The 19,765-nt window shown below is 40.1% G+C and overlaps 1 protein-coding gene across 4 annotated transcripts in view; it reads left to right on the top strand.

Annotated features, from left to right (window-relative positions):
- The window catches only part of Col12a1 (collagen type XII alpha 1 chain), a 106,227-nt gene that overhangs the window by 40,879 nt on the left and 45,583 nt on the right, over nt 1–19,765 (top strand). For all 4 annotated transcript variants that reach the window (XR_009056979.1, XM_057766552.1, XM_057766555.1 and 1 more), the window contains 14 exons: nt 247–393; nt 2,715–2,854; nt 3,469–3,598; nt 4,435–4,577; nt 5,025–5,154; nt 8,563–8,699; nt 9,770–9,899; nt 12,205–12,344; nt 12,821–12,953; nt 13,061–13,087; nt 14,337–14,479; nt 16,896–17,025; nt 18,156–18,295; nt 18,717–18,846. Coding sequence is in view for 3 of the 4 variants with exons in the window: in XM_057766552.1 (XP_057622535.1) it covers nt 247–393; nt 2,715–2,854; nt 3,469–3,598; nt 4,435–4,577; nt 5,025–5,154; nt 8,563–8,699; nt 9,770–9,899; nt 12,205–12,344; nt 12,821–12,953; nt 13,061–13,087; nt 14,337–14,479; nt 16,896–17,025; nt 18,156–18,295; nt 18,717–18,846 (1,800 nt within the window). In the remaining variant the exon portion in view is untranslated. The remainder of the gene's footprint in view (nt 1–246; nt 394–2,714; nt 2,855–3,468; nt 3,599–4,434; nt 4,578–5,024; nt 5,155–8,562; nt 8,700–9,769; nt 9,900–12,204; nt 12,345–12,820; nt 12,954–13,060; nt 13,088–14,336; nt 14,480–16,895; nt 17,026–18,155; nt 18,296–18,716; nt 18,847–19,765) is intronic.

Genomic DNA, 19,765 nt, shown 5'->3' with positions numbered 1-19,765 from the left:
ACTTGGACATTTCAGCTCTAGTTATTTTGGAGTGATCAAGACCTTGCTACATCTGAGAAGAATAAGATTCTACAAGGGATTTATTTGCCTACAGAGGCTTCTGTGGGCACCTGGTGCTCATCTGCATATACCCCTATACAGACTCAGTGGCGGAGCACTTACAAAAAGAAGAGGCCAATGTATTTGCCTCATTCCATCACCATTTCCTGAACGGTGCTCTCAATTTGTAATTAACTGTTTTCCAAGGTATTAAGAATGCTGATGAAGCTGAGCTAAAGATGATCGCCACGGATCCAGATGACATCCATGCATACAATGTGGCGGATTTTGAGTCATTATCCAAGATTGTGGACGACCTGACCATCAACTTGTGTAACAGCGTCAAGGGCCCTGGTAAGCTGAGCCAGGTGCTGCTCTGTCTGGGTGGGGACCTCACTCTGAAATGCTCAGCAGTGTTAGAGGCTTTTGCTTCCTGGCTGCCAGGAGCATCCCGAGTTGTGGTGAGTAGATATGACATACAATTTAGGTTACCTGCATCTGGCACACAGTGGACAATCGAAGGCTTTTAGGAAATTAATTATGAAATTTTGTCCTTGTTAGTGCAAATTCCTTCTTTTTTATATAGGAAGATTGTGGCAAAATTGTTCTTCATTTATTTTTCTTGGTTCTGGGAAAGTTAGTATGAGTTTAACCCACAGAAATAGTAGAAACCATTCTAGATTTTTGTAGAATTGCCTTTACTGGTGCCAAATGTCTTCTGGGGGGAACTTCCTAGTTAAGAATCTCTATTTTAGTTCATTTGTAAATGATATTTTTTTGGGGGGGCGGAATCAAACTAGAAAATGGCTTCTAGTGTATTTAAGGATTTATTTCGGCTATATGGCTCAGCAAATGCACAAAAGTGGGAGAAGAGAATAAAGGAGAGTCAGGAGACGCCCTTTCTGGTTCGGATCTGTTCTGTGGTGGCGCAGTTTCTTGTTACTGCTATGTCACGCAGATGGCAACGACAAGCTCAGAGATTTGGATTGCTAAGTAATGTTTGGTAGCCTCTTCCAGCTTCCTAAGACGTCGGCCTGGGAGAGGCATCCTCTGCCTGCTTTCTTCTCTTCAATTGTAGACTGTCAGGTCTGCTGCTCTACACTGATAACCCCTGAATGTGAAGAGAAGTTACAGTCCTAAACTTGAGACTTTTAGAAATAGTGTAATCCTTCTTTACTGGCAAAGACATAGATACCGAGAAGTTACCCAGTTGGGGTCAAACGCCTAGGGATGTTGTTGTGGGGCTTTGAATGATGTAACCATGGAAAGGGATTAGGGGTTAGAAATAAAATTACAGAACTGGGTCTGTAGTGACAGGAGAGGGCCCAGATAGATAGGACATTGAAAGAAGCAATTCCGAAGGGCTTTGCAAAAATAACGACACACAAATCCATGCTCCTTAGACTATGAGGACTTCTTTGTTAGACATGTGAATTGTGTGCAGACAGTCTGTCATTAACTTGCAATGGTTTCAGAGAAGTAGGGTGGTTCAGTAAACAGAGTGGCAGAAATGCTTCACAATATTTGGGTCCTTGGTTACACTCACATTTTATTTTTCATGTTCCTTCTTGAACTTCTGTCTCCAAACTTTTAAAGATTTTCTCTTTTGGATTTTGAACAACAGTCTGACCTTTTCCCTGGAGAAATAGACCAGCTGGGCAGCCAGAATTTGTAGGCTTCTGGCTTTGGGTTAGCTGAGAGAAATGTCTTTTTTTATTCAATTGGAGTGAACTCTGAGTGGGGATGAAAACATCTTTTATCTTTATTTATTTATTTTTTTAATCAACCAAGTAATAGTTGCATTCATTGAAGTTTCCCAGACAGTAAAACTACTTGATAATTTTGCAAGCTTGACTTTGATCCAAATACAATAAAGGTTAGGCTGCTAAGAGTAGACATGCTCACCCAGTTTGGGCTCACAAAGAATCCCAGAAGAGTTTATAAGAAAGTGATTTGTCATGGTCGTGGACTCATAGGAATGACTCCTTTCTCTTTAAATTATTTGCAACATATTTGCTATTGTCCACAATGTATTTGTCATGTCTATTTTTATTGTTATTTTATAGACACTGTTATTTACTCTTATCTACCCACAGACTGGCTATTTTAAAATGGTTATTTCTATATTTAAAAATATCAATATGTGTTTATTTTCATTCTTTCTTGAGTAAAAAATAATTAGATTTTCTTATTGCCTAGTTAGACCTAAACACATAAGAAACAACATAGACAGTAACTAGTGTTGTCTTCATAGAATATAACATGCCTAGGAATAGTAATGGGGTAGTGATCTTGGTCTAACCCCAGACAATGGAAAAGTCGAATTGATTGGTCCCTTCCTCTGATTATGTGAATGGGTTGAGAGGGGAAATGGTGCCAGAGATGACTCAGAGGTCTTGGGTCGAGATGACATTTTGACTAGTGGTTTCATGAAGAACAGGAGATCGTGTTTAAAGAGCTCTAGTTTGAACCTTCTGAGATTAAGGAACCTTTTGAGCATTTGTTCAGAAAGGTCAATGGGCAATAGGCCTCTATATAAATTCATTACCCTCTTCCCACGTGAAGGAAAGGCTGTAAAAACTTCTATGTACATCAGTGCTGCTTCAATCTAATTTCCTACTTCACCCCCTTGCTACAGAAATGAAAGAGTGTATACACGCTTTCTTCACAAACAGGTGACTTGGAAGCACCATCTAACTTAGTTATTTCTGAGAGGACTCACCGTTCCTTTAGAGTGAGCTGGACACCTCCTTCTGACAGTGTGGACAGATACAAGGTGGAATATTACCCTGTTTCTGGAGGGAAACGCCAGGAGGTGAGCAGATGACTCTTAAACCCTCCTTTCTCATGCTGAGATTGGGTGCTTCTCATTAGAGCTCAGAGGAAAACGTTGGGTGAGAAACAATAGATGAATGAAGAATAGTCCTCTCTGTTCCTCTCAAGGCACTGCTCTTTGAACTTCATGAAAGGGAAATAGCTTTTTAAAAAAATGTTCCTAATGCTCAGAATATCAATATGATTTTTTCAAACAAGTTAACTGATTCATAAGTTTGAATTAGATGCATAAAGTTGACAAGTGAATCTTATTAAGGATGAAAATTTATTAGTTTTACAAATACGGCAATGAAAGCTGGGAAAAATTATGTTATCACCTCCTGAGTAAATTGGGAGCATGGGGACTTTGGGAGAGGCCTAAAGGGGAAGGGAGAGGCAGGGAGGGGAGCAGAGAAAAATGTAGAGCTCAACAAAAATCAATAAAAATGTCAAAAAATAAATTATGTTACCACACCTGAGATCTTTCTGCAATCTAGTAATTTCTCAAAATAAAGAACAAAGCCTCGTGAGATACCTTCTAAACTTCAGACAGCTGCTTGGAGGTCTGGCTTGAAGAATGGAGTTGACTGTTCTTCCTTTTATTCTCCCCTCCAGTTTTATGTGAGTCGACTGGAAACCAGCACAGTGCTGAAAGACCTGAAGCCTGAGACTGAATATGTGGTGAACGTGTACTCTGTGGTTGAGGATGAATACAGCGAGCCTCTGAAGGGCACAGAGAAAACCCGTAAGTCCCATGGGGAGCAGCAACAAGAATATAACCCCATTATTTCTTTTACAAGAAAAAGAAAGAGGTCATGGCACGTAGGAGATTTTTGCCAGCCTTTGACAAACTCACTGTTTTCCAGTCATTGATGTCAACTCACATCTTAAGTATGTTCTTTCTTTCTTTCTTTCTTTCTTTCTTTCTTTCTTTCTTTCTTTCTTTCTTTCTTTCTTTCTTTCTTCTTTCTTTCTCTTTCTTTCTTTCTTTCTTTCTTTCTTTCTTTCTTTCTTTCTTTCTTTCTTTCTTTCTTTCTTCCTTTCTTCCTTCCTTCCTTCCTTCCTTCCTTCCTTCCTTCCTTCCTTCCTTCTTTCTTTCTTTCTTTCTTTCTTTCTTTCTTTCTTTCTTTCTTTCTTTCTTTTTCTATGTCTCCTCCTCCTCCTCCTCCTCCTCCTCCTCCTCTTCTTCTTCTACTTCGTTAAAGAAGAATGAAGTGAAATAATGGGCTAGTAACTTCTGTCTGAAGTTCTATGACAAAAGAATAAAAATAGCTTAGTGACGTTCCAGAAAAAGGGATTAAAGTCTCAGAAAGCTTATCTATTTTGGCTTTCATATGGTTCCATTGGAATGCCATTTGTAATCTGAACTTTGAGCGTTTTCCTCTTTTTAATAGTTGGAATGTGTATCCTGGAGAATAAAGTGCAATCAACACTGACATTGGGTCTTTATGGGTGGAGGGAGCTATAGTAAATCATCAATTTCTCAAGCAACACACTTTCTGCTAACATATATGTTATCGACAAAATAGGAAACATTTATTTGAAGGGATTCCACTGATGTCCACTTTTGTGTTTTCATAGTGCCAGTTCCTGTAGTTAGCCTGAATATTTATGACATTGGCCCCACCACCATGCATGTGCAATGGCAGCCTGTGGGAGGAGCTACTGGCTATACTGTGTCACACCAACCAGTTAGAACCCCTGAAGCAGCAAAACCCAAAGAGGTGAGAGATACCAGTTTCTTAATCACTCTGCTCTTCTCAGACTTTATAGGTTGACAGTTCTATTCTACTGCCAATACTTATGAATCAATTTATGACTCTATACCCCAACCAAAAATAGAAATGAGGTTTGTGACCTGTAACCCATTAAAAAAAAACATTGGCATGAAAGAAAAAAAATAATCCATTTTTTTTTTTTTTTTTTTTTTTTGGTTTTTCGAGACAGGGTTTCTCTGTGGTTTTAGAGCCTGTCCTGGAACTAGCTCTTGTAGACCAGGCTGGTCTCGAACTCCCAGAGATCCGCCTGCCTCTGCCTCCCGAATCCAGTTCTTTTGAATGTAAAAGCTGTGTTCTAACCTAGTGGTTACTAACAGGCCTTTGCTGCATCTCCCAGAAAGTGGAAGCCCTTGATTCACATGTCTTATTTTCCCCCGGCATGCCCTGGTGCAGATGCGTGTGGGTCCAACAGTGAATGACGTGCAGCTGACTGGCCTCCTTCCTAACACTGAATATGAGGTCATGGTCCAAGCTGTCCTGCATGACCTCACTAGTGAACCTGCCAAAGCTCGGGAAGTCACATGTAAGATGTTACTGGCTTTTTTCTTTTCTTATTGCTGTTAAAGTTAACATTTGTTGGAATATTTCCACATGATGTTAGTGATAGTTTGATAATTAATGCATAATTGTAGTTATTATTTTTGTTAATATATGAAGTAGTAGGTGTAATTTCATTATTCCATATATTTATACCATGCACTTTCCTTATATTTGTCCTTCACTACTCTGTCCCTTTCCACTCTCCTTCTTTATTCCTCCAAGTAGAACCTTTTCTGAGACTGTATTCTGTCATATCTGGCCATGTCAGGACTGATCAATCAATCAATCAGTCTATCTTTTTGTTTTGTTTTTCAAGACAGTTTCTCTGTGTAACTTTGGTGTCTGTCCTGGAACAGGCTCCTGCAGGCGAGACTGGCCTTGAACCCACAGAGATTCTCCTGCCTCTGCCTCCCAAGTGCTGGAATTACCGCCCAGCTATCCTTTTTTATGTTTAATGAACCTTATTTTGAGGCATAGCCTATCAACAGCAGAGTTTTAGAGCTGCTCTAGGCAATGTGTTAATCAAGGTATATACATGAAATAACGCTGCATGGTTTAATCTATGAAGTACAGCATGTAAGACACATGACCAGGACTATTCTGTGGCTACAGTTTGGAGAAGGGTATTTACGTTAAGTTCAGGCATTTTGAGTTCTTGTTGAAGTGGAAACTGGCACCTATGAATGCTCATTTCAAGTATGTCAATTAATCAGTCCACTCTGTCCTACAATTGAACATGCACTATGTCCCGGTCATCAGGCTTAGAGTTGGGGACATGCCACTGAGTGATAGAAAGCAGTGTGTAGAAGGTCTTTTCTTGATCTGCAGTGATTCTGTGTGCTGTTCGGTGTCTTGGGCTGATGAGTGAGTTCCCTTTGTGAGAAGTGTACTTTGATTTTGCTTGGAGAAGTAAAAATTTCTGAGATATATTTGTCTTAAATGTAGTGCTCCTTAGCCCACCTTCTAAGGAAACTGAAGAAGGAACTTGATGGAAAAAAAGATATTGAGGAAACATAAGCATTATGTGGCAGAGAAAAGAAAGAGCCTGACAGGATAAATTTATTGATGGCGTATAAAGATTTATCATTTTTATGTGTTAGATACTAACCAGGGCTGGCGGTTTTGTGGATGTGGGTAGTGATACAAGAGAGGGTGGGATTTAGTTCAGATTGGAAACACATGTTAGAAAACCCAAGACTCGCAGTGAGATGGCAGATAAATGGTACCAGGGATTTGGGAATGGTTCTAGACTACAGCAGTGGGGGAAGGAGAAGGGAGAAAGACACCAATGCAGAAAACCAAAAGCAATGGAAATATAGAGGGGACAGAAGGTGGTGGCAGAAATAGGGATTCAAGATGAGAGACCCGCAGAGCTGAAACAAAAGACAAAGAGAAATGGTCCAGTGGGCAACTAGAAGGAGGTAGATACGTATAACAAGAGAAAAATAAAAATAATAAATAAAAAAAACCAAGGGTGGTAGTGTGCAGCTTTAATTCTACCACTCAGGAAGCAGAATCAGGCAGATACTGTGCATTCAAAGACTAGCCTGGTTTACATCATGAGCTTCAGCTAGCCAAGGCTGTATAGAAAGACCCTGTGCAAAAAATCAACGACGTTTTTCTTTTGTTCATTATCCTCTCCTTTTTTAAAGGTAATCATTTGTTTGATTTGGCAAAATTTTGTTATTTATATTTTCTTCCAATGATTTAATCAAATGTGACTATTCTTACAAGCTTAGTGGTTACCTAACATTGGTTCATTTTTATTTGTATTTCTCATAACTATTTTATATAGTATCCCCTATAATATTCTTTTATTAATTCTTGGAGAATTTCATGCAGTGTATCTTGATCATATTCCCCCAGTGTCTCCTAGATTCACCTTCCTTCCCTAACCACCTAACTTTGTGTTCTGTTTTCCTTTTAAAACCTATTGTGTCCAGTTTGTACTGCTCATATACCCTTGGCATATAGGTAGCCAATGAAGCACAGGTCCATTCACTTAAAGAAAATTGACACACTCATTCTCCCAGAAGGTATCAATTGCCAATGGCATCTCAGCAGGGGTGGGACTTAATGCCCACCTCCAATCTCCTTTCTGGATTAAGTCTGGCTCAAGTTTGCACAGGTCTTGTGCATGCTGTCACAATTTTTGTGAGTTCATATGTACATCTTCTCTGTTGAGTTTGGAGAATACTGTTACCTTGTAGTCATCTACCACGTCTAGCTCTTAAAAGTTTTCTGCTCCCTGTTCTCAAATGATTTCTGAGGAGAGGTTGTAATATAGATGTACTGTCTAGGGTTGAATCTTCACAATCTCTTATTCTTTATACCTTGACCAGTTGTGGATCTCTGCTGTTAATCACCATCTGTTTCCCTGGTGATGGCTGAGAGATGCATTAATTTATGGATACAATGATAAGTCATCAGGCGTTGATTTAATATTTTATTTATTCATCAGAGTATAGTAGTACATTCTCATCTATGGCTTATGGCCTGCCCGATCACAGGTTGTTGGCTTTGGTAATGCTGGTGATGAGTGTGTATTTCATCTTTTGGAGCAAGACAAATCAAATCAGAAAGTAATTGGTTACTCCCTTGGCATTCATGCCACTAGTGTATCAGTGAGAGTATCTTGCCAGCCTTCAACATTCACAGTTGTGTAAGAATGATGGTTATGGTAGTGTATATAACCCCTTCTACCACTATGAAAATGAATCAATAGGGATTCAGTTCATAGGTTATGATCAGCTGGACTTATCCCATGTTCTATGACTCAGATATTTGGTGTCTTCAGGAATAGGGTCTTACTGGCAAGTTATGAAAAGTAATCAAGAGAGGATCTGTAACATCTTTAAGGGAGCACGCCTTGATTGATTATTTTTTTAGTATTATCTTATTTAAATATCTGAAGACACATCATTTATGGTGAATTTATGATTCATTATGGCTGAGCAGCAAGCAGTTAATGTAAACAAGAAGTCAGCAGGGCAATGAAAGAATATATCCTATTTCTAAAAGACCTTCTAGAGAATAAAACAACTCTGTCTGGTAAAAAATGGTACTTCTATTATTTCATTAAAAATCAAGCTTGGCATGGTGGTGCATGCCTTTAATCCCAAAAATGGAGAGGCAGAGGCAGTTGGATCCCTGAGTTTGAGGCCAGTCTAGTTCAAAGAGTGAGTTCCAGGGCAGTCAGGATTACACAAAGATACCCTGTCTATAAACAAAACAAAACAAAGCAAAAACCAAAATAAGACAAAACAACAATAGCAACAAACCAGTAGCTACGCACCTTTAAGTGTTCTCCAAGCAACTTCCTGAAGGATTCAGATGCTGAAGACTGTGGTGGAGGCTCCACATCTGGTTCTAATGTCTTGTGCTTCTTCAGTACCCTTACCCAGACCTCAAGATGTGAAACTCAGAGATGTGACTCATAGCACCATGAACGTCATCTGGGACCCTGTGCTTGGGAAAGTTCGTAAATACATTGTTAGATACAAAACTCCAGAAGAGGAGTTCAAGGAGGTAGGTTGGAGATAAGACGATATATGGAAGTAGTTGTTTTCCTGCAAGGCTTAACAACATAACTTTATCAAGGGTAGACAGAGGATAGTGTGTTTTGAACACTTGCCACTTTGTTAATGAAAGGCGGAACATTTGTGAGGTTAAGATTTTTTTTTTGGAAAATCAGTAAGATATTGGACTGTGTTAGATTTAGTTTGGAAGTGTTCTGCTGTGTGGTGGTGTTAATCTCAAAAACACCATCCCTCAGTAGATAAAGAGTTATAGAATCCACGCGGCATTTCCTTCCTGTCTAGTTGCCTTATATGGTGCTCTCTGGCCTATGAAAGACTAAAAATGCCCAATGTTCTAAAAATCCGAGGTGGTGAGAGATGCAGTTGAGGGAAAGGAGTATGTTAGATAGTAAGATGGCACAGGTGGGCAGTTCAATGAGAAAGGCTGTGAGAGTGAGGTGCCTTTTGGGCTGATATTTTTGAGGTGATGTTGTGGTGCATAACTTTTTATACTGCCATGTGGGAGCAAAAAGGGGAGGTTTCCTAGGAAGATGGGTTTAAACATTGGGTATACTTGAGGGCTTTTAATGCCGGAATTCTAGAGGTATTTTTGAAACCAAACCTTCACGCCTTTGTATATCTTTGTCATTTATGTATTGCGCAAATTTTAATTTATATGTCTGTACACATTTATTTTATTTTGGGTTTTCATTTCAAACGGATTTAACAGCCAGTGGGCCTCCCAAAGTTCTTGAACACAACAAATGAGATATGTATAAGCGAGCACTGCTGAAAGTAATAAACAATAATATTAAAAGATGCAGATAAAAATGGCTTGGTTACTTGAAGCCATAGGCATTCATTGCTTGCCTGAAAATCAGGCCATTATGATTCCAGTCCATACGTTTTCTGGAAGCATTTAAGTTGTGCCCATGTTTGGATTCTTATGCAAATTGAAAATTCTCCTTTTTTTTTTTGAGTCACGACTCTTCTGTTCTTGTGCTGAGAGCTCTAGTGAGCATCAGAGAGGCCACAGCAAATCCTTGAAGGGGTGGTTGCACTGTTTTCTTCCTGTTACAGGTGGAGGTGGATAGATCAAGGGCCAGCACCACCCTCAAAGACCTCTCCTCTCAAACCCCGTACACAGTGAGCGTTTCTGCCGTGTATGATGAGGGCGAATCTCCCCCGGCAACTGCTTATGAGACAACCCGTGAGTTGTGCCCTGTTTTACGGACACATAGGGAATATTTAATGTGCTTGCAAATCTACTTACTGGGACATTCTGTTTCTAATGCTCTTTGTCCAGCTTTGATGCTAGGGTTTGTAGATTACTTTCTCTGATTTTCTTCTGAAGTAAAACGCTATCAAACAGTAAATATCAGCCTCTTCCCCTTCAGCAGTTCACAACTTAGTTGTCAAGATCAAAGATTAATGGAGAGTTTCAGGGTCATGGCAAGATCAGGTGAGCACGATTCAGGATAAGCAGTCAGATCCCAGAAGAGGAGAGGAGGCCTTAGTGGCAGCATGGTATAGAGACACAGGATAACCTGCAGGACCCCCCCCCCCCCTTGCTCCATTCTGCTCTAACTTCCACGGATGTCAGTTTTTCTCTGCTTTGGTTTTTCTGTAGTGTTTAACTTAGTTATTATGCCTCCTGTTCTTTTTTTTTTTATTTTACATTTTTTGTTCATTTTACATACCAACTTCAGTTCCCTTTCCCTTCTGTCCTCTCACTCCCCTCTACTCCCTCCCCTCCCCATCCACTCCTCTGAGAGGGTTAGGTCTCCCAGGGGAAGAAAACAAAGGCTGGCATATTAAATTAAGGCAGGACCAAGGCTGAGCAAGGTATCCCAACTTAGTGAATGGGCCCCCAAAAGCCAGTTCATGCACCAGGATAAATCCTGGTCCCACTGCCAGGGGCCCCACAAACAGACCAAGCCACACAACTGTCACCCACTTTTAGAGGACCTACTTCGGCCCCATGCAGGTTCCCCAGCTGTCAGTCCTGAGCCCATGAGCTCCCACTAGTTCAGTTCAGCTGACTCTGTGGGTTTCCCCATCATGATCTAGACGCCCCTTGCTCAGTTCTGTTGTTCCTTTCATAGTTACTGGATTCCCCTGGTTTTTTCCCAACGAGACAGAGAATTTTATTTTGTATCTCTAGCTCCTGTAATTTAATTACTTAACTCAGTGCTAAGCATATGATGTTCTAATCAAGTGTTCTACTTACAATAACTTAATCACAATATTGATTAAAATGAAAGCTGAGAGCCAGTATTATTTTAAACAAGCAATAGGAGCTTCATGTGTAATTTAAAAATCTCCAACATCGGCTTTAAAAAAGATAAGGTGACACATAACATTAATAAATGATTTTATTCAAACCACAAAATGATAAACCATATCATTTCAATTCTTCAGCATAACTATAATAGAGTATTTCACTACTTTTAGGGAACTTCTTATATTTTGCCTTCACAACACCTCTTAGGACTAGCCATGTTAATTTCTCAATAGTCACATGTGCCTAGTAGCTCCTGCAGGAAGCACAAGTCTAGAGAATCTAAGTAGCTTTCCGTGCTTCATCATAAATCTAATGGTGGGGCCAGCACTACAGTCTGGAACTTTTGCAGAGGCCAGGGTTCAGAATCTTTGCCTCTGATACAATAAGAGGGCTGGCTATGATCCCGAACCCAAGCTCAGCTGCTTAGTTGATGCCAGTTTGTCTATATTTGATAGACATTACGGAATTCAGGCATGCACCTTGTTCTCTCTTTTTAAACTTTGCATTTTGTAATGACGTGACATTCTGTAGTGACTTTGTTGTCCTGTTGTCAGTTCTTATGTGGTAAAATCGTAAGGAGAGATGACAATAACAGAGCAGAACTGACCCCTCTGTGTAAACAACAGATAAGAAGAGAGGAAAGTCAGGAAACAGATAATTCAGTAATGACATTTATACTTTCAATGCATGTCATCAAAAGCTAAGATTTTAAATTTAGGTAGCTCTAAAGGGCGACTTTAACAGTTGAGTTGTTTTGAGTCATAGTGTGGAGGTGGTATCTGCTGTACTGTTTCTAAGATGAGATATCTCTTAATCTCAACCCGTGAAACTCTAAAGGACTGGGTGAGGTCCATGAGCTGTTCAGTTCCGTGTCCAATTGCAAGTCACAGTTTGTGCTTTGTATATTGTTGCTATAACAGATCCTCAAAGTACTGGAGACACAAAAACTTTTGGGAACCACTGAAATAGAAGAGTATTATGAAACAGTACTTTAAAAAAGATCATCATTATAGTAAACTTGTATATTTTACATGTTTTAGTAACCTATGCATTATAACCATACATTATTCATCCCATGTTTTTCAAATGAGCTAAGCTGATAAAATAATTTCATTTTAATGCTATGTGTTTTGTCAGTTTTTACCATATCATTTAAAATAAATCATTTTAATTGTATTAAGTTGAGTTTGTATTCCCATTGAGACACGGACTCTTGCTTTTTCTATGATAGGGCCTGTTCCAGCACCAACAAACCTCCAGTTTACTGAAGTGACACCAGAGAGTTTCAGGGGTACTTGGGACCATGGAGCTTCAGATGTGTCTCTGTACAGAATAACCTGGGCACCTGTTGACAGTCCAGATAAGATGGAGGTAACCTCAGCTCGCTGTCTCTCCCTTTTGTCTCACTCTTTCTCCATTTGCTTCTAGGGAAGCATGGCCAAAATATTTTTCACTTCTATGTATCCGTTACTTTTGCTGTTATGATAAAACGCCACAGCCAAGGTAACTAATGGAAGGAGGAGTTGACTGGGCTTAACATCCTAGAGGGTTAAAAATCTTTTATGGTGAGGAGACATGGCTGCTGGCAGACATGGCAGCCAGAACGGGAAGCTGAGGGATCACTGAGGACCGAGTATTCAAATATCCGAGCCTATGGGGGACATTTCTCACCCAAAGCACTACATTCTGTTACAGATAAGCATCGTTTCTGGCTAGTGGATATGGGCTCATGTCCTAGAACAGTACAGAGGAACATACCTAAAGATGTCAGCCCAGTGTCATTGGGTATGCATGGTATGAACGGATTATTAATTTAGTGTGCAAATGATCTTTCCTCTTTGCCCAAGACCATCTTAAATGGAGATGAAAATACCTTGGTGTTTGAAAATCTGAACCCCAACTCTCTGTATGAAGTTTCCATTACTGCCATCTACCCCGATGAATCTGAGAGCGAGGACCTGAGTGGCACCGAGCGCACACGTAGGTGTTTAACTTCCAGATAGGACCTTGAGAGTTTGAAGTTAAATGTTAAGAAACAAAGCTGCATCTGTATTACTAATGTTTTTCCAAATTCTGTTCTCTTTTAGTGCGTTTGATACCTTTAACAACGCAAGGTAAGACATCGACCTACCAGGTTGTCTGAGTGAACAAGGTGTAAATTAACAAATAGGGCCGTAAAATGCATTGTGAACAAACCTTCTGCATTTTAATTGTAAGGTGTTGCTTTCCATCAGCCTTTCTGGAGACACTTTCTGTTGCTTGTTGAAGGATGTGTGAGTCAGCTTGGGCTTCCATAACAGAATGCTGGACTGGATGGCATAAGCAGCAAATATTCATATACCTATAACTCTAGAGAACAGAAGCCAGATTTGTGCTGCAGGCCTGTAATCCCAGTTGCTTGGGAGTCTGAGAAGGAGGAATCTGGCCAATTTAGTGAGACTCTGACTCACAATAAAAAAAAAAAAATCAAGGTTGGGCAAGATGACTCTGTAGGTTAAGGTGCTTGCCATCAAGCCTGGCAGTCTTTTTTTTTTTTAATATTTATTTATTTGTTTATTATGTATACAGTATTCGTTCTGCAGTCCAGAAGAGGGCACCAGGCCTCATTGCAGATGGTTGTGAGCCACCATGTGGTTGCTGGGAATTGAACTCAGGACCTTTGGAGGAGCAGGCAATGCTCTTAATCACTGAGCCATCTCTCCAGCCCCTAGCCTGGCAGTCTTAATTCAAGCTCCAGTATTGACTGAGTCGAAGGAGAGAAATGACTTCTCCAGACTGTCCTCTGCCCAACACATGTAAGATGTGGTGGGCATGTGCTCTGCTCCAAACAAATGAAAACCAACAGAATAACAAAATGTCAGTACTAGAACGCTTGTCTAGCATCTGTAGGACCCGACCTTCAATCTCTAGCCCTACTCAAAATAGTCTGGAGAATAGGAAGTCCAAGAGCAGGACAAGATGGCAGTCACTTCTTGGGGGTAGGGTCTGCATTCATCTTCTCATTGTGCTGTTGCATGGAAGAGAGAAAATGAGCTCTCTCTCTCATGCCTCCTTTTATAAAGACTAATCCCTCTTGAGTGATTCACTTTCATGACATCATCTTCAAACGCTCCATTTGCAAATTCTCCCATATTGAGTGTTAGGGTTTTTCTATGCAAGAGGGAAAAGTTTGGGGGGAGACTAACACATTCAGTCCATATCAAATAGCTGTATAAAATTCAGTGACCATATTATTGGTTTAAATTTAATTCTAAACCCAGTACTACAAAGCTCTCTTGATTTCTTTGGAAACTACAGGTGTTTTTTTTTGAAAAGGAGGGATTATTATATGTGTTTAATATGTTTTCAACAATCTTACTTCAGCTCCAAAAAGTGGTCCCCGGAACCTTCAGGTGTACAATGCCACATCTAACAGTTTGACTGTCAAGTGGGATCCTGCTAGTGGCCGTGTTCAGAAATACAGGATCACGCATCAGCCTTCCACAGGAGAAGGCAATGAACAAACGGTAATTCATTCTGTAAAAATTTACATTGGAAATATTCTGCCTGCTGCTCTTCAGCTATTTCCCCTGATTATTTACAATATTAACCTTGTTAGGGAATGTAGGACTTCCTGTACTGGGTAGAACCATTTGAACCCAGCTGACCCTCTGTCTGAAATGCACAATGGAGACACACAGGATGCTCTGGTGAGACCTGAGAGTTGTTGTTCATAGGAAGTACACATTAGTCCTGTGCTCAAGTAGCATGATGATATCCAGAAAGTTTCTGAGTCTATGTAGATCTTCAGTGTTTCTGATTATAACAGGTCTATTATTTCTAGATCTAGAAGTCCACTGACCTAATTAAAAATATTTATCAAATGGAAGTCTGCAGTTGGTTACTCTTTGGGGGCTCACCACCCAGCTCCCAAATAAATACACAGAGACTTACTATTACTTATAAATGCTTGGCCTTAGCCTGGCTTTTTCCTAGCCAGTTTTTCTTAAGTTATCCCATCTACCTTATGCCTCTGGCCTTTTACCTTCTCATTTCTATATATTTTTCCTCCCTTTTTATTCCGTGTCTGGCAGTGTGACTGCCCCCTACTTCTTTTCTCCTCTTCTTTTCTATTTATTCTCTTTGTCTACCAGCCCTGCCTATTTCTCTCTCCTGCCAAGCTATTGGCCATTCAGCCCTTTATTTGACCAATCAGGTGTTTTAGGCAGACAAAAGGACACCAGAGTTAAATAAATGCAACACGTCTTTGCATCATGAAACAAATGTTCCACAGCATAAAAGAAGGCAGCACATGTTTAACTAATATTCCACAACAGAGGTCCATGCGAAAGGTGATAACACTGCGAGCTCAGCTGTCATCTTTACTATCCCAGACTTTAATAGTTGTTTTCTGTTTCTCTTGTTTAATTTAGTTGCTTGTCTGGATTTCACCAGCTTTGTCTTTCATGAGGACACCTCACAATTTTTATATAGGTTCTATTGTCTGGCTTATTTTCAAATGTCATTTTGTGGTCAGCTCTAGAACTTTGCTGACTTTGGGGGGGGCAAGAGTTATATTATATCCTTATAAAACCTCATAGAGAGACAAGTTTTGAATTTTTTAAGCAGTAAATGTGTTATGCTCAAACAAATGGATCACACCTTCCACCAGTTTAGAAACTTAGTAGAGCTGAAGTTGGCAGTGGATAAGTATATATAGCAAAGGGCACGGCTCTTACCTGGCACATGAACTTAGCTGGACCACATATGCTCCAGTCCCATTTGAATACCAGTCTATAAAGTAACCAAAATAACCAAATAACAAATCACCAGTTCTGGGCTTATTTTGGAAAGTTGGAGGGAGATATATAAGTAGACACCCATTTCCTTCCTGATAAGATTAGTTCTCCTAAACAAGTTCTTTCAACCTGCTACATGTCAGAGTTTTTTATGAACATGGCTTCTGCCTGTACTGATCGCTTTCTCCCACATCCTCTGATTACAGAGAGTTTGCAGTTTGTCTCTGTAGCTCAGTTTCTTCATATTGAAGATGGTTACAGTGATCCACAGAGTTTTCCCCCTGTCCCGGAACTCCAACTGTTGGAGTGAATGGGTGCTAAGTTGGAAACATCTGTTAGTGCTAATACATCCAACAATTTTCATGAGCACTCACTGTGGGCAGCGTGCCATTTCTGTGCCATTTTCATGTGATTTTAATTACTGTGGCATAAACATCTGAATTCAGTAGACTGTTAACAAATCGTACAAATTTTCTTTCAACAAGATAGCAAGACAGCCTTGAGCAATGAATTAAAAACTTCAGACTCCATAATTGGAGGAAATTGAGACGCTTCATACCTCATGGCTTGTATCATGGAGATCACTGGGAACCCCTGCCTGAGTGTGGCTTGGCAAGCGGTCTGGTCACATCGTTTACACAGCTAACACTGTTAGAATGGCAGAGTTTGGGGGAAACACCAAGAGCTTCAGATCCTTTGCCGAACCATTTTAATGTGTTTCTAAAGCAAATAAAAAACATCTGTAAAATAGCAGGAAAAATACCAAAGGGTGAGGAGCCTCTAAAATTGTGCAGTCCTTTGGTATCTTAAAGACCCTTTGTAACTCACTTATGATTAATGCCTTGTTTTTGGGAAGAGTTCTGTGAAATGTGTTTTGGATGAAATTTTGCAATGCTGGCTGCTAGCAAGTTGAAATATCTTTCGAGGTCTCCAACTTAAAGCTCGAAATTTTTTTCATGACCCAAGACACATACTCTACATTTAAAATTATGCCATGATATATATTTTAAGGCTTCATTGTGGGACATGGTTCCAGAACTTGGCAAGGGTCTCAAATAGTTCCCCCAGAGAAAGAGCTGTATTTAATAAACCAGAGAGTTGGAAAGCGTAAGGCTGATGCTTACCAAGAAGTGTTTTCCTCAAGACCACAGTAGGAGGACGGCAGAACAGCGTGGTCCTGCAGAAACTGAAGCCTGATACTCCCTACACCATCACCGTGTCCTCCCTGTATCCCGATGGCGAAGGCGGCCGGATGACTGGAAGGGGCAAGACGAGTAAGTGAGACCAAAGTCCCTACAGCTTCTTAATCATCACCATGGAATGAAATCACGTCTTCTGCAAACACCGAGGAAATGGAATATCTTACTGATGTTTTAAAACTTTAATTTAAAAAAAAAATTAAGAAAAATTTTAAACTGTATCACTTCTTGTTCCCTTTCTTCCTTCTAGGCCTTTCCGGCTACCTTACCTCAAACTGTGCCCAAGACACCTCCCTACTATCAAGACTGCCTGCTCTCCCTCCCTCCCTCCCTTTCTCTCTCTGAGTCAGATTCTGTCTACATAAATTTGATTGTCCTGGAACTCACTGTGTAGTTCAGGCTGGCTTTGAACTTACAGAGATCCATCTACCTCTGCCTTCTAAGTGCTGGGAGTAAAGGCCTGTACCATCATGCCTGTCAATAGCCTATTTTTCTTTGATTATATTTGTTGTGTACACATGCACGCGCGCATGCCCGTGTGTGTGTGTGTGAGCACAAATATATGTAAATACAGTCAGCTAAATCCATTTTTGTTGTTTGTATGTATATGGTTTTAAGGCTGGCAACCCTGCATTGAACAGCCAATAAGGGGCCTTATCCTCGGGAGAGGCTAATTTTCCTTCTCCCAAAAGACAACTGTTGCTTGTAGTTGTTTGTCTAGGGATGGGACCCCATGACACTTTTCCCATTCCATGCCAACATGCCCATTGATATTGCTATTGATCTGATCTTGTTTATGCAGCCATTTTTAGGAGAGGCTATTTCACTGCAGCCTTCCTGGTCCTCTGACTCTTACTGTCTCTCTGCACCCTCCTCTAGGATGTTCCCTGAGACGTAGATGGATCTTTTAAGATAGTACTTGTTGTTTTTAACATCCCTGTTTGTAATTATGTCTTAATTTGTATCAACAAAAGATGTTATTATATATCAGGATAAAAAAAATTCAGGGAACCAAAATGCCTGGCAGATAGATGAGACACATATACCACAGAAGTGTGTATCTTTTATATCTTTAATTATTATTCTAACAAATACCTGTGGGGTGTCTGCTATGTTCTAGGTGGGCTAAAGATATTGTTTGACCTGTGTTTCAGATATATTTGCTAATTAGAGAACCATTATAGCGTACATCTTGTGTATTTCAGAACCTCTGAATACTGTGAGGAACTTGAGAGTGTATGACCCTTCTACCAGCACTTTGAATGTTCGCTGGGACCATGCAGAGGGCAATCCTCGCCAGTACAAGCTCTTCTATGCCCCTACATCAGGTGGTCCAGAGGAACAGGTAATTAGTATTTTTTGAGATAGCGTCTCTCTGTGTAGCCCTGGCTGTCATGGACCTTGCTATGTAGAGCAAGTTGTCCCTGAACTCACTCTTAAGTGGAAAATGTTAGTCTGTTTAAACTTCAGGTGATTGGTTTTAAAGGAGATGAAAAGATTTAAGTTGTTTAAAGGTGAAGAATTTACATTAATGCAAAGGACTTGATAGAGGGCATATATTTGGTGCTTTGGAGCCTGGGGAGTAAGAAGACCATGGGTTGGGTGCTGGTTGGAGTGGGAGATATAGAGAGACACTGTATAAAGAGAAGTCTTCATAACCTCTAGCAATCACCTTGAGGTGGCATTTTCAGCTGGTATTTTATTTTTAGCACTAGCTCCTTTACCATTTTCAAATTCAATGCTCTGTGTTTTATTAAAATCTTTAGGTACCAATCCCTGGGAATACCAACTATGCCATTCTTAGGAACCTGCAGCCAGATACTCCATACACTGTCACAGTGGTTCCTGTCTATACAGAAGGTGATGGAGGACGCACATCAGACACTGCAAGAACGTGTGAGTAAGAAGCCGGAGAGTTAACTTTTCATTATAGAGCTTGCTGTTCGCTGTAAAGGTCTCCTTGGCCATGGAAGAAAATTATAAAAAATTTAGAATGAGATTAAAAATATCAAAATGACCTACAGTTCACATTTCAGACACCAACTATTAACCTCTTGGATAAAGTAACCTTTAAATAACGTTACTTTGAAATTGCAATTTCAGAATCTACAAATGTATGTTATATTCATCCTTGTATGATCTCAGTCTCTTTCTCTGACAAAAACATATGTGGCTGAGCTTTGCACCTTGTCAGTTTGAATGAAGCTTGGTTTTGTCACTGGATTCCATAGCATAGGTTGTCAAAACCTGTTCGCTTTATTACTTGGTTGTGCATTTTTTTCTTGGTTTGCTGCTGTGGAGCTTTCGGTATTAAAAATATGTGTGCTTTCATTCATGAATAATGTAGACAAATTAGCTTAAATGCTTTTGTTGTGCTCTCTGGATACTGCGGAGTCTTTTTTGCACACTTATAAATATCTTTCTGACTTTTCAAATACACTTGCGGCTGGTTGAAGGGGAGAACAAGCACTGATAGCTTCCTCTGGGAAAACATTAGGGATCTAGAGAGAGGATGCTGTTGGTTAAGCGAGAGTTTGGGGTTGGTATGCAGATTCAATTCTCTAAATTTTATTGGTGGAAGTTAATTGAGAACTGACTTGTCTCTTTAAAAAATAAATCACGGAAGATATTCCTTGCTAGTGTTGAATAAGGCAGGAACAAATGAAAGGATGAAGGGCTAAAAGCAGCTACTGAATTTGAAGGGCTCCACACCGTTCTGTTGGTTAGAAGGCAGGCTGTAGAAAATCTCTCCTCTGGCCCCATTACTTTACTGGAAACTCATCTACTTCTTCTGTTTCCTCTTCCTAGTCCCATG

Source organism: Chionomys nivalis, chromosome 4 (assembly GCF_950005125.1).
Source record: "Chionomys nivalis chromosome 4, mChiNiv1.1, whole genome shotgun sequence".
Classification (NCBI taxonomy): Eukaryota; Metazoa; Chordata; class Mammalia; order Rodentia; family Cricetidae; genus Chionomys; species Chionomys nivalis.
Note: the sequence above shows the minus strand (reverse complement) of the source record. Positions and strands in the feature narration are given on the sequence as shown.